General features: G+C 38.0%; 1 protein-coding gene across 2 annotated transcripts in view; it reads left to right on the plus strand.

Moving 5' to 3' along the window:
* The window catches only part of LOC101169201 (plexin-B2), a 121,062-nt gene extending 108,238 nt beyond the window's left edge, over nt 1–12,824 (plus strand). For both annotated transcript variants that reach the window (XM_011475918.3, XM_020703861.2), the window contains 10 exons: nt 360–516; nt 3,750–3,850; nt 4,718–4,802; nt 5,162–5,313; nt 5,531–5,691; nt 8,213–8,360; nt 8,565–8,629; nt 8,726–8,801; nt 9,228–9,302; nt 9,826–12,824. In XM_011475918.3, coding sequence (XP_011474220.1) covers nt 360–516; nt 3,750–3,850; nt 4,718–4,802; nt 5,162–5,313; nt 5,531–5,691; nt 8,213–8,360; nt 8,565–8,629; nt 8,726–8,801; nt 9,228–9,302; nt 9,826–9,930 — 1,125 coding nt within the window. In that variant the 3' untranslated portion in view covers nt 9,931–12,824. The remainder of the gene's footprint in view (nt 1–359; nt 517–3,749; nt 3,851–4,717; nt 4,803–5,161; nt 5,314–5,530; nt 5,692–8,212; nt 8,361–8,564; nt 8,630–8,725; nt 8,802–9,227; nt 9,303–9,825) is intronic.
* Nucleotides 12,825–15,110: the final 2,286 nt, after the last annotated feature.

Consider the following 15,110-nt stretch of genomic DNA (forward strand, 5'->3'; position numbering starts at 1 on the left):
TGAGCTCACGAAGCTGCTGTTCAGATCAGTTTGGCTGCTCCTTATTTGAGTCTGTTGAGTGGTCAGTTTTATCTAACTGAGCTGACAGAGTGCGAGAGGTAGGGAGGGTCAGAGTTGGCTCCTGCTGGGCTTTGGTCATTAACCAGCCAAGGTCATGTCAAGTGTCACTGCAATGCCTATGTTTGTGTGCACGTTCAGAAACCCAGTTGCCATAACAACAGCATCCCAAGACAGTTTGCCATGTGTGGGTGGCAGGCTGGTTGCTCTGACCTGTTTGAATATTTCTGCATGCTCTTCATGCGCTGCTTGAGTTTAGCTCCACCCATTCTTAATGTGTACGTCTGTGTCTTGCTTGCCAGAATTTGCAGGTGTTGGTTCAAGGTGAGGGCCTAGATGTGACGTATGTCAAGGTACTGAACTGTGACACCATCTCGCAAGTGAAGGAGAAGATCATAGAGCAAGTGTACAGGAACCTGCCATACTCCCAGCGCCCCAAGGCTGACGGCGTCACTCTGGGTGGGTAAAAAAAATCTCATCTACTAATGAGTAATGGATCAGTTACAGGGCAATGTTGAGGATGGCAACATGAAAACTTATTTCAGACCTGGACGGAATTAATCAGATCAAATCTGAAGTGCATTCTTGTGAAAAAACTTTTCTTCTTTTCATGTTACTCTAATTTGATAGGCATGTGTGAAGGGCCATGTATGTAAGCACGCTTTTAAAAAACGTGTTCTCGCCTTTAATAGCTCTTCAGTAACAACTCAACATAATGCAAAGTGTCAGAAGATGGTAGATCCGTCTTTAAGTTGGACCTCAGGGTATTTTCTGAGTGGTTTTATCAGACTCTTTACACTATCAGACTTTTTGCAACTATTCCCTCCTTTATTGTACTTTGCAGAGAGCTCCCTCAGGATGCCCTCACGGCATTTCTGCAGGGCAGAAAGCTGCAACTTTTCTGCAATGTATCCAATCTTATTCCACAGGTACATTGTATATTTGCTGATTCAATTGGAATCATTGTCTTGCTGCATAGGATGTTCAAACTATATTAGCAAAAAGGAATTTCGCTGGGAACCTATTTACCAAAAGGTACCTGTCATTTCACCCCCACCACCATGCTTTACAGGCGTTCCAGCTAAAAGGCATTGATTTTGTGTCATGCCAAGGTATTTTTGCTGATATAATCTGTTTAAAAAGTAACATCTCACTAGTTTTACCTTTAGTTTAGAATTTAAATTGAATTGTTTTTGTAGGATACAAAAATTCTTTTACTGACTCCCTAATGGGAGCCTAAACCAGTTTAGTTTAGGTTCTCCAAGTGCTGTTGTCAAAGACCTTTGAGATCTTACTAACACCTCCTCAGCAAAGAAATGTAACAGGAGCGCAACATTAAGGAGAGAGACAACAGACACAAACGCACTGAATTGAATTTGTTTCAGGTGTTCTCAAGAAGTCAAGGATCCTTTCCCAAAAGACATCCTGTGACAGGATGGTTCATTTGGTACAAACGTCAATTAGTTGTCATATTATACAAAGGAAACTCATCCACAGCTTTACTTACGCAGAACTCAACACATAGATGCTTTTAAAAAAACACACATTTGAGGTCAGCTGTGGTCATATTAGTGACAGGGAAAACTCCTTTTTTTTTTAGGGTCAACCAAGCAAGTTAATTTACAATGATTTGGCCGTTATTTTTTTGCCAAGCAGTGTTCCCTTGTTTATCGCTGGAGTAAAAATAAAGTAGAATAACAGATGTTTTATAGATGTTAAAATCTTCATTACACTCTTTAAACACTTTTCTCACTGACTTGAACATTTTTACACTTTTCTCTCTTGTTTAAACTCTCAACATTCAAACCATCAGAAATTTGCAGTATTATAAAAAGAGAAAAAAATGAAGATCTGATTGCGATGTTGGGAAGATTTATATAGATTTGGAGAGCTGCATGAATCTGTAAAGGAGACATGGTAAGGTCTCCAACCAATCAGGGTGCAGAACATGGTGAGCTTTTTAAAAAAAAGAAAAACATGCAAGATTGCACTGAAAAAGGGTTCAATGCTCCCTAGCTCTATTGCGGTTCACCTTTCACCTTTCATACAGCTAGGGAGCATTGTGCCTTTTTCTGACACAGATTATGACTGTACCTACCGTCTACCATCTGCTGGTTACAAGACCAGTGCAGTGTCACTAAACAAGTCTCATTTCTGCTGTAGTTCTTACATAAACCCTCAAGTGGTTTTATTACACGGACTCGTGCAACCAAAATAACCCAAATGCGGATCGCTGTGAACAGAGACATTGACAGACTGTTAGGTTTGTCTTCGGTTTACAAGCCTCTCAGTGACTCACAAGTGCAAATTATCCAACAGCTTACAAAGTCTATAAGCTGGAAATGAATTACACTTCGGGTCAGAGGTGAAAAAATAAATCTGATTAAGTCTTCTTCATTTTTTTGGTTTCCACCATTACTAATATCTTTCCTGCATGACATAGTGCCAGCGCAGAATGTCAGATCAGCCAAGTAACATTTGCTTTAAGGAGGTGGTCACACTCGCTGATCATCACTTAATTATATGCTTTGATTTCCAGCATAAGGTTGTCACTAACTCATCATTTCCACAGGCCCGTTTTGCACTTTGGCTTATCTTTTGTTAAATGATGAAGCTGCTTAATGTCATGTTTTTTACTTTAAGACTTGCTTAATTACACGAGGGATCATTTTAATCGTGCCTCTGACTATATTTTTTCTACATCTTTTTAAAAACATTTCTTCATAAAATGTCAGAACTTTTATCATTGTCAGCAAGTTAAATGAATTTTCTAACTTTAAAAGTTTTGTTTGGCTAGAAACCTTTGGGAACAGACTTGAAAGGCTCAAAGCTCCAAAACACTCCCCAACATCAAAGCTTTTTTTATTTTTATTCATCATGCATTAGATCTAATTTCTTTATACATTTCAGATAAGCGAGATCCTTCTTAGTTCATGGCAAATAGGAAAGATAACTCCCTCATAATGGGTGCTTCTTGTAAGTGAAACATGCAGTATGTCAGAGATGATGCAGAAAATGTTGGATAGTGAATCAGTTTTTCAAAATGATTTTGAATTTTCTTAGTGTTCCAAACACGGTACAAAATCGGAATATTACTGGAATATCTTAAAGCCCCACTTCAAAAATCCTTTGATCAATTGTAAAAGTGTTCCCAGTTGTCTTCTACTTATGATTATCCTTATGATTATTTTTTGGTAAAATAAAAAAAACTTGTGTTGTTTTCTAGGACATAGTTTCTGCAGAGTGACAGGAGTTCATCAGAAATTTGGGTTTGAGTTATGAGCGGGATTGTTGGTGCCCATCATACATCTGTTTACACTACTGCTTGCTCAAAACCCCAACCTAAATATCGAGCTCAGACAAGGAAAAAAAATACATGAATCTAGTCGTCTTCAAGTGAATGTGTCGGAGTGGGGGCTTGTGGCCTGCTGATTGTGGCTTTCATGTCTACATTCTTTTTTAAACTGCATTTTTTCAACTGCTCCTGATTCACAGCAATTTGGATAAAGGATACTCAGAAATGCAATTTTCTTTGTCTATGACTTCCATCACGAGAAAAGGAACATGATAAAAACACCAAAAACACCATTTTCTTTGGAGTGGGTTTTCAAGCCAACAGTTGACTGTTTGTGTAAAGTTTAAAAATAGAATGAAAATTTCAAAAGTGACACTTTACCTTTTTTTGCCTACAGAGTGGCGACCAGGCTCAACAGGCCAAATTTTGTCAGATCTAGACCTGACCTCCCAGAAAGAAGGCAGGTGGAGGCGCATTAACACTTTGGCACACTACAATGTAAGTACCGACATCTTGTGTTGCCTTGCTGGAAAAAAAGCCTTAATGAGACCTGAAAATAGCCAGGCGTTTGATGAGGGAGCAGAGTGGTAATGTGGGTGTATGGAAGGGATGGACGCTGAAATCTTTCACACCTTCTCAGGCAGTTTGAGACTCACATCTTTGCAATGTACGTGGCTTTTACCATTGCAATAAGTGCAGATGATTTTATATGCGTTTTTATCTCATTTTGATTTAATTTGGCTTAGAGTTACCTGTTTGAAATTAGCACAAAAAGAAAAGCATACAGTTATATTAAAAAAAAAAACCTGTTAAAACAACAAAAGAAGCTAAGAAGAAATAAAACTACAAGTTAAGTGAAATTAAAAGTACCACCTAGTTTGTAATTTCTTACAGAAACATCTTTAAAAAGAAAGTAAAAAACCTGAGATTCAAGGAAAGTTTAACATGCAGGTTTAACGTACTTCTTGGCATTCTGGGGAAAAAGGTCACTCATCTTGCTTTTCGATTATGAAGATTTACATCTCTCAAAGGTTCTCTGCCTTCTTAGATTCCACCTGCTGATGTCTCACAGTTGTTTACAGATGAGTGGCTTTCTTCTATGGATTTATCGGCCGTACCATAGTAGTGTTAATCGCTGTATTTCGTGCATCAATATTGGGGTGATGCCAGAGAAAATGTCTCGTAAATATCCCAGTAAAGACCCACTTGTCCATGTCCACTCAGGCTCATTGATCCTGAATTAGTTCACCGAAAACATAAAGGGGCTGCTGTGTGCAATCACAGAGCCTATTACACTCAAAGGTAACTCGAGTGTGTTTGCTTTGTTGTGTTTGTTGTCTAACAGAGGACTTGTGTGTGTTTCAGGTTCGCGATAACGCCACAGTTGTTCTGTCTAAAGTGTCGCACACGCTGCATAACTATGACCAAAACCAGGAAAACCACGAAGAGCGTACGTATTTCTCAGCACACTTTATAAAAAAAGACTTTATAAATTTGCGTGTGCTCCCACAGAACCCATGCCTTTCTTTTGTTTCCTGGGAGATTTTCTCAGTATCCCCACTCTCATTAAACATGCAAATAAAGCTGTTTTATGTGTAGAACACTTCCTTTGTTTTTGTTTCTTTTCTTTCAGTTTAACCTCATTTCAGACGACGTATTTAGCATTTCTTTTTAGGGTTTCACAGTTAGTTAAGAAGCGCCCTCCCACTTTTCCCATTCTGTGAATACAATTCATAGAAATCTGCATAGGCCATAGCAACAGTAATTAGAAGAAAGTTACAATCGTTTTATTTTATTTCCCCCCAATAGGAAATGCTCTGTTGGATGATGATAAAGTGTTTCACTTGGTGAGGCCAGCTGAGGAACTGGATGAGTTCAAATCAAAAAGAGGAAGCATAAAAGACAAATCAATGACCAAAGCAATTACAGAGATCTATCTGACGCGGCTTCTCTCAGTCAAGGTAGGCAGCAAAGATAATTATTTCTCCTTTTTGGCTTGCTCATTGTATCAACATAACCATTGTTTTTGGTTTTTTAATAAAAACCAAATCCCAAATTTTTAAAAGGAACGTCTACTACTTTCTTATAAAACAGCATATCTCTCATGTTGCATAAAATGGCTTCGTTTCACGAGTTCGATATTTGTTCTAGCTTCAAATTATTTGTGTTTCTTTGCAGGGAACACTTCAGCAGTTTGTGGATAACTTCTTCCGCAGTGTGTTGTGCTCCGGCGCCGTCGTTCCACCAGCTGTCAAATATTTCTTTGACTTCCTAGATGAACAAGCTCTGAAACACAACAATGTGGATGAAGAGACCATCCACATCTGGAAGACCAATAGGTACATACTTCACTCACTGACAATGAAGTCCATGTTTTACTCATGTAAAAGTATACTTCCTCTTTTTTGCGCTTAGATAGTTGCAAACTGCTTTAGAAATAAACTGAATAAAATAAACTGAAATTGGATTTATGAACATTTATAGTTGGAGTCTGGGAGTAGTGTTTGTTGATTTATTAACTTCAGCTTGGACAAGAAGGCAGCTGTTTAAGACAATGTTTGTTGAAATCCTCCTTTATTTGTGTTAAGATAATTTTCTTGAGGTCAGAAATCTTAAAAACAAATCTTGGTTAAAGAAACCTAATAATATTCTGTATTTGACAACTTCTAAATATTGTTTTTTAGTTTGAATTTTTGTAGGTTTTTTTCCATCTTTTTTCCCCCCTGTAATTTGGCAAAAATACCACTTTTTCTATCATTCAGGAAACATTTTCCATCAGAATAAGAAAATGATTCCAAATCTCCAAACAAAATGTTGCCTTTAATCCTATTTCCAATGCAACATTACTTAAAGCTACTTTTTTTAAAAAACACGTTTTATGTAGAAAACAGTTCAAGCCCTCCAAATCTACTTGACCTTTGTTATCAGAAAAAATACCCAATTCTATAAACCACCGAACCCATTTTTATCCATTTTTTTCCACTCAAAAATGTGGTAAATTTTTACGAAAAGAATGTAAATTGTGACACTGATACTTAAGTGCATTTATATAATTTTCCTAAAATTCTGATTTCAAAAAATTCCCATTAAAGACATAAAACACAATGTCTGAATGTAGTCAAACAGATTTTATTTGACAGATTTGTCCTTGACAGACACAAAATGTTTTACGTGTCTGATTAAAACCCCAATTTAAACCGTTGGTGACGTTCAAACTCTCTAAGAAATAAAACTTATTATCTTAGATAGATCTGAATACAAATGCACTGTTCCAGCTTACTTTGTTTGCATTTGCAATCCTCGTGCTCCCATGTGGCATTTAAGTGCATAAATTAGTGTCATACTGGCTGAGGCTCAAGCTTACAAGACGACGTGTTGCATGTAGATGCCAGCGATTGACGCGAGCCTGGCAAGAGAGCGCCAACACAAGGACAGGAGATGAGCGATTTAATTACTTACTCCACTCAGCGCCACATTCTGCATCCACCCGTTCTGTTTATCAAATCATCTGAGAGCCATGTATTAAATATGAATGTGTGTATAAAGCATAACAACAAACAAACATGGTAATTATGTCCCAAGCTAAATTAATTCTGTGATTATTGCAATATTGCTATTTTTGCTTCTATTGTGTTCTTACTGCAGCCTCGCTCAGAGATATAAAAAAAAAAAAAAGGGAATGAATTTTACACAGTTTGTGTTCCGTGTCTCAGATGGGAGGCTTTCACTCCGATCAGTGAAGGAAAGTTTTTGGAAAATGTTGTGTTTTCGACAATCTTGTCAATTCTCCAGTTGATATAAAACTGGAAGGAAGCGTGTTTTGAAGTTCAGAAGGGAAATTAGCATGAGCAATCGAGCATTACATTATCTAGCTCATTCTTTATGTCGTTAGGGGGGCTTAAACCTGAAAGTTTTAAAATTACTTTAACAGTTCTTTTTATTAATGAAAAAAAGCATAATGTTATTTTTATTTACCTGAAAAATTAGGGTGTAACAACAATTCGAATCATAACATAATTTGAGGTTGACGATCCAATTCACTGACCTTAAATGAATCTAGGAGATCTTTAGCCAAATCTTTAACCAGTGTGACTCAAAGAGAAATACCTGGGTATTGAACAGCGCAGGTGAAGTTTTCCAGATTCCTTGTATTTCTTGCAAGATAATCAAGTGTAAATTAAATGTGTACAAACAAACAAGTTTACTTCCATAAAGTTCAGCCAGCTGTTGTTTTTCCACATCAAAATGACCCAAAGGGAACATTAATAGAACATTCTACCACAGTTTGGTCACAGGTCTTTGCTAAATTCAAAGTGTTTCCATACATTAGACTGGAATGATGGATTGATCATTTCTGCTTCCATCATGTGAGTGTTGTCCGCTGTCATATACTTTGTCGTTTTTAGTGAAATAAGCTTACCGTGCCTCAATCTAAATGGTATTTTCCAATATATAATCGATTTATTTCATTTTAAATTGATTTTATAATGGTATAGGTTGACTTAATTTGATTAAAAACTTACCTTAAATAGATCACTCTGGTTGAATTATAGGAATAGAAATCGATTCATCGATTACGTCGAATAATTTTCTGAAAAAGCAATGTTTCAAAAAGGGGCTAAAGCTAGAGATGAAAGGCAATTTTCTAAATAAACCTGACACTTACTGATGAAAGTCTTTTCTCCAGCCCTATTATTACTGTGTACAGCACTCAATTGCACCTGAGGAAATTGCTCTCTCAAGTGAAATGTCCCCCACACTTACATGAAGTCATTAATGATTGTTGTCGTTATCCTTCCCTAGTGCAAAGCAATATTGATTTTTTTTTTTTAAATTAAATATATTTTTTCTATTTTGCAGCCTGCCTCTGAGGTTCTGGGTGAACATCCTCAAGAACCCCCACTTCATCTTTGACGTTCACGTGTCTGAAGTGGTGGACGCTTCACTGTCCGTCATCGCTCAGACCTTCATGGATGCTTGCACCAAAAGCGAGCACAAACTCAGCCGGGTGAGTGATGGCTAAACAAAGGGAGATGGAGGACAACAGGGCAGAGGGAATGAAGTTAAGGCGCGAGAAGGAAAATGGGAGAAAACACGATTATTTGATTAAACTGCATGAGAATTTCATTCTTGTGCAGTCCACTTGGAACGCTTGACTGTCACAGGTCAATCATTCTGAAGGGCTGTCATTTTTGCTCTTGTTTTTCTCCAGGACTCTCCAAGTAACAAGTTGCTCTATGCAAAGGAGATCTCCACCTATAAGAAGATGGTGGACGAGTAAGTACTGCCTTTACTTGGAGTGCCTCGAAATGTTCTCCAGAGTATTCCGGGGCCTTTTTAAGATATCCCCTCTTGCCCTCTCCGTGTGTGCAGCTACTACAAGGACATCAGGCTGATGGTACCCGTCAGTGACCAGGACATGAACACTCATTTGGCAGAGGTGTCACGGGTGAGAAACACAGCTGTCATTTTCTTTGCCATTCAGATGGTGTTGATATGGAGACACAAGTGGTTACCATGGTTGCCACTTGTTTAATAGTTTAAGTTTAATAGTAGTTTAGAATAAATTTGACGTTTCCACTATATGGTGTGTCGTCAACATAATTTATTGACTTATGGATCTTATCTAAAAAAAATTGAAATGCCATAGAAATGGAATATATGTTTTTATTGTGCATCTAATCTCCTATGTCCTTCTAGTTATGTAATTTATTATGAAAAATAATGGGTATTGCTGGAAAATATGATATAGAATGTAGATTTATGGATGTTTTGTTTACATGAGGAAACAAAAAGGGCTCCATTTATCTATTTGCAAGTCTATGGTTTCATTTATTGCATCCCCAACCTTTAAATTGTCATTCATCATTTGCAGTCTCACACAAGCAAACTGAACACACAAGTGGCTCTTCATCAGCTTTACCAGTATGCCAGCAAATACTATGATGAGGTAAGAGGCTCTTCTCATTCTTATCGCACCCAAAGGAGGCTATTCCACTGTATGCACTACTGCCTGCAATATTTTTTTTTTTTTTTTTTATTCCTTTCAATTCTGATACACCAGAAAAGAGGAAGTGTGAAATTTTAATTGAAAGCATTTCTCTGGGATGTGAAATGGAAAATTGTTCTGGGAATTGATTTTTAAGAGTCCATTGTGCTTTGCCTCTTGAGGTCACAGAAAATGGATAAACAAATCCAAATGAACAAGTTGGATAATCAAATTGGGCTGTCAGTCTCCCCTAAGTGTTGCTCACAACAATAACAGCTTAAATGACGTGTCTGTTCATGTCAAATACCACCATCCTCTCCACCCACTTTGCCCTTTTTTTTTTTCTACCCCTGTCTCATTTTTTTTTTTGTTCTGAAAATTTCAGCTTTCACCTTTTATGCTGTCCTTCCAGCTCTTTCATCTCTCCTCTGCGTGTTATTCCTGACTTTTCTTACTCTTCTTTTTGTTTTTGTTTTTATTTCAGATCATCAAATCACTGGAGGACGATCCGGCTGCCCGGAGTAAAAATCTGACCACACGGCTCAACCAGATCGCTGCTGCCCTGGAAAACAAAGTGACTGATCTCTAATCGACTGAAGGGCGGGAAGACAATAGAAGGACATTGCCAGTGACTCAAGGGGCTTTTTTTTCCTGGGCATAAAAAAATGAAATAAATAAAAATTAGAAATGTTAGAGGGGACTAATTTGATACTGTATACTTTACAACCTGGCCCTGGAGCAATTTTCAGTTCTGTGGAGTAACGGAGACTAATTAAATGCACATGGAGAGCAAAAATGGGGAACAAAATGATGGGTTGCGCTGTTATAGGTACGCCTTAAGGCTCACTTGCCAAACCTTCGAGGTCTGAGCGCTCACTCGTGCTTCACTGAATATTGCTCCCACAATGCAGCGCGGGAGTCTCCGAGAATTAAGCCCTTCTGTGGATAACTGGCATCAGAGAGAGAGAGATAATCAGATGTTAAATGTCACTTCGTGTAGAAAAAAAAGGATTTAAGAGTTGTACTATATATTTTTTTTAGTGTGAGGTCTTGATGCGAAAAGCTTTATAAGGAAAAAAAAAAATTATCTTTTTAAATGGATCACCTTGTGGTGCCGACAGTGTTTTTATTAGCCTGCTTGTGTGTTTGTCGATGCCTGTGAAATGAGGAGGATTGCCAGATTTGATCATGTGAATGTGAGACTGTGTGGGAATGTTGCGTGCACACACACACACACAGGATGCCTACTGTCAGGCGTCAGAGTGAAGTGGCGCCTGCTTTGTTGTCATTTGAACCCCCCTCCCCCCCTCCCTATAACTGGTAAAACTCTAGAGCTTGTGCTCTAGAAAAGTTTTACAGCAGAGACCAAAGGGTCCTCTCCAGGACGCTGGTTGATCTTGCAATGTGCAGGCTCATATGAATGACAGGTCACCAGTCGTTTCAGAGACATTTCAGTTCAGTCCTTTAATTTCGATGCAGATTTGCTGGATTACCGCTTGTGCTTGTGGAAATTGATGATAGCACAGACGTTCTCCCTTTATTGTACAGTGCCATGAAACATTCCTATTCAACTAAAGCACAGAAAGACGTTTGTAGAGTAATATCTATTTTAATGTCAGTTAATGACTGAATGAAATTTCTTTTCATTTAACTAGAAGCCATTTACTCTGCCATGGAACCGTGTCACTCATATTTGTCCTGCAATAATGTCAGTACACCATGAGCCACAGTTGTTTTATTTGTCATATAGTAGCAGGTCAGCAATATGTTCGATTTATTTTCAGTTATTTTTACATTTTCGATTTTTTATTGTTGTTTTTGCGTGTGCCTATATATTTTTTTTCTTATCAAATTGCGGTAGTTAGAATAATGATCCAGTGTTTTGACTCTAAAGCTATAAAATAGCATCTAGCCAATGGTAGTAATTTGTCAGTTGGTACTTTAAACGGTATGTCCTGAACAAACTGTAGAGCTTTTAGAGCTTTTATGATTTCTGGGAGGTTGGGCTAAATCATGTACATAAGTGCTTTGATAATTATGATATTGATATGTCAACACCAGAGAGCAGACAGGGATGGAATGAGGATTTGATACTTCTTGGGTCATTAAACTACATTCCCAAATTGTAGGATTTGCTGTTGACAGATGATTCAATTGTCCTTCTTTGTATCTGATCACAGATGTGTACAGTTGATGGAGCAGAGCGAGATCTAGAGACCCTAGAATGTTAACGATTCCTGCCTGCCTTGGCTGCAGCGAGGTTTTTCCACAGACCTCAAATCTGCCTGCCGGCCATCTCAGCGTGGCGTTCAGGCACACCAACCAACAGCACTTGGCACTGCCCACCCACTGCAGTGCAAGTGCAAAGTGCCACTCTGTAAATTGAAATCAGCAGGGGAGGCTTTTGATCTTAATTGCGTGCCAACTGCAGATTCCATCCTCGTCTCGGCTGTTGTTTACCGCTGACTCCTTTCTCACTGACAGAGCTGACGTAAGAAGCTTCTTTCAGAGCCTTTCTTTAACCAACAATGTGCCTTATTGACTAGGATGATAGATGTATATTGATTCTAAATTATTCTGTCAGTAACCTAGGTGATTATGATAATGATGATAGTGCTATAGACAACAGCAATGTTTTGGAAATTGTAATCTTATGTGTGCTGTCTAAAATGCTAGATGCCCTGCTGCAGCCATGTGTGTGCCAATAGGCTGAAGACATTTCAGTATGATTTCTGTAATGGTTGCAATATTACTGTGTGCGTTTTTTTTCTTTGGGTGTTGGTGTGTGCTTACTAGGATTTTGGTGGCTCTAAGGCAAAAAAAAAGCCAAAATGAATAAATGTAAAACAGTGTGATCAGGGGTTTCCCCTGAAAATGTCAGGCATTCAAAACTAGTCTGAAGATAAAAGTGTAATCTTATGTAGACTGAATGAATATAGCTCAAAACCGTTCCAATGGTGTTTTATTTTCCCACCCTGTATTTCGAAAACTATTTCAGAGTGTGTACGATAAATGACTATCTATACTCGACAAAGGACCTTTCTTACTGCTGTGCAGTTATTATTTTTATTTTTGTGTTTCCTATAACATATAAATCTTTGTAAAACAATGTTGAAATACTGTTATCTAACTGTATACTCCTATGCATTGAGTCCTGGGACAAAAGCAACAAAAGAGAGAAAAAAAAAATGTTCGTGCAGTTGTCGAGACCTCTCCCCCCCTTTCCAATTTTGAAACTTGTGAATGTGCTGTAATGATAAAAGAATCTGGGACGCTCTATTTTCAGTACAGAACAGTACAGTTAATGGAAGCCAATGTTTTCTCCACATTTAAGGCAGCTTAGAAGATTCACAATCTTGTTGCTAATCTGGTTGTGATGGATGTACCTAATTTTACTACATTGTATGTGTGGACGGAGCGGTTACCCACTGGTTTCGTCATGCGGTCCTTGGTAAATAAACTCAGAGACATATATACCCTTCACATCTGCTGTGATTCTTGCTCAGTATTGATTTGATTGAACTCTCATACCTTATTCATGAGGGGCTGCTTCGCAGTCACCTTGGGTGATAGCTGCCACAGGCAGCTGATTTGTTATTGAAGTAAACTATTTAATCTTCAAGTCTTTAGTGTTTACATACTTCACAAAATGATCCACGAATGACTCAGAAGCCTAAAACACGGGAAGATTTTTTGGGGAAATGTGACAATTAAAGCTGACAGTCCCTTTTTAATAAGGACAGTGTTGAAAACTTCTTCTGGCTTTTAAGATAAATGCTCTTAATATAATCCAGCAACTCTGCAGCACGGATCCATCTTCATAAGTGATATGATAATTACTGTTTTTTCTTCAAATCTTAAATCAAGTTCGTGCTACTAGTCTGGCAACGCAAAAAAGTAATAAGTGTGGCATCATGACATTAGTTAATATAAATGGCAGTGTGGCATCCCTGTCATTGGCAATGAATGCTGGAAAAAAAGGGTCTCAAAACATTAATTATAAACTGACAACTGAGAATGAAATTGAGGTTAGAAAAACATGAAAGGAAAAAAATTGCCTTCTCCCAGGGCTTAACAGACCCTGACGACTAAGCAGTTAAATCAAAGGCAGACCAAAAGCCTTTGTAGGCCATCTTCTTACTGAGCAGATCAGTGATGCAGCACCCGATACCGTACTTCAAGGACCGTTGAATACATATTATGTAAAGCACTGAATCCAGTGTATTATCCTTGGCCACTTGTTGTAAATCTAAAACCCTTTAGTATTTCATGTTTCTATTAGAATATGCAACTTGCATTAATTGTATTTACAGGATTGAAGAATAACCCTTCCCCTTAAGAGTTGATATTTTAAACAAACGTGCAAGAAATCCTACAGGATAACAGCTTTGAAGGTGCTTATTGTTGGATACTGTTACTCTGGAGTCACTTAGTCCTCCATGGCCTCCAGTATCTCCACCCAGCAGGTTTGATATCATCACCACACTTGCAACATCCTAATATTTGGTCTAAACTTACCCTGTAGTTAAAGAGAAGAGTGAAATGTATAATGTAAATGGTGTTTTAATCAGATTTTATAAGCAAATTAGAACTAGACTTTTTTTTTTTAATCACCTAATGACCAAGATGGGTGTTAGCATATCTAGTCCTTGTATAACAGAAATTAAAAATTGAGAGGTCAAAGGGCTCAACTGCAAGGGTTAACTTGCTGGTGAAAGCAGCAAGATTGAAAAAGATTAAGACTGACGATATTTTATTTTCATTTGGGTAAGTATTACGACGGAGTATTAGGGCCACCAAAAAAAAAAAAAAATTAGAGCCACCAAAAAAAAAAGTTAAATTACGAGATTTTATCTCGTAAATTTAGGAGATTTAGGAGATAAAAACTCGTAAATTTACGACTTTTTATCTCACAAATTTACAACTTAAAATCTCGTAAATTTACGAGAAAAAAAGTCGTAGATTAAGGAAAAAACACCGAAGTTTCTCGTTTATCGGAACCTAGCTTAAGTTGAAGATGAAGTATGTGGAGCCTTTTGTGAAGCTTCATTTCCGGATTATCATAGGTTTAAAACAAAGAGATTCTGAACCTTTTGGCGACTCAAAATCAGATTATTTTTTATTTAAGCGGAGTTTAATATGTAAAATAAGGAGCTCAGAGACACGTTTGGGTGTAGACAATCGCTGCAGCCTTTATTCTCCTTTTCATTCACATATCCTGAAGTTCATTTGTCTCATTACGTCATGAACCTGTCATCCCAACACCAATGCGGAAGTAAACAGTCTTACAAACGCCCCCTCCTGCAGATGAAATGTCCCGTTTCAGCATAAAACAATAAAGAGGAATGAAAATAGTGTTTTATATTAGCTTTGGAACGTTGAAAATGCCAAAAAAGTGCTCCTCCTTTTGTGTGACGGAAGCGTCACACAGACGTAGAGATCTGGTCTTTGGTGGAGGAAGAAAGGATTCAAGCAAACAGCTGCAGGGACACCGACGACGGCTTCATCGGGCTGCAGAGATCCTGCAAACCAACCATCAATAAATAAAACTTTAATGAATCGTAAATCAAACAAATGACCTTCCAGACATTTGGAACGTTATCAATAAACATCCAGCTCACCTGTTCAACAAAGTTTAGTCGGTCTGCTCTGCTGCTGCACGGCGTTCACCTGCTGCTCTGCATGCTCACTTCCACTGTTCTTCTTCCACTTTCGAACGAGTCGCATGGTAAATTTGGCAATGTTTTACGCCGGATGCCCTTCCTGACG

The sequence above is a fragment of the Oryzias latipes genome, chromosome 6 (genome assembly GCF_002234675.1).
Source record: "Oryzias latipes chromosome 6, ASM223467v1".
Classification (NCBI taxonomy): Eukaryota; Metazoa; Chordata; class Actinopteri; order Beloniformes; family Adrianichthyidae; genus Oryzias; species Oryzias latipes.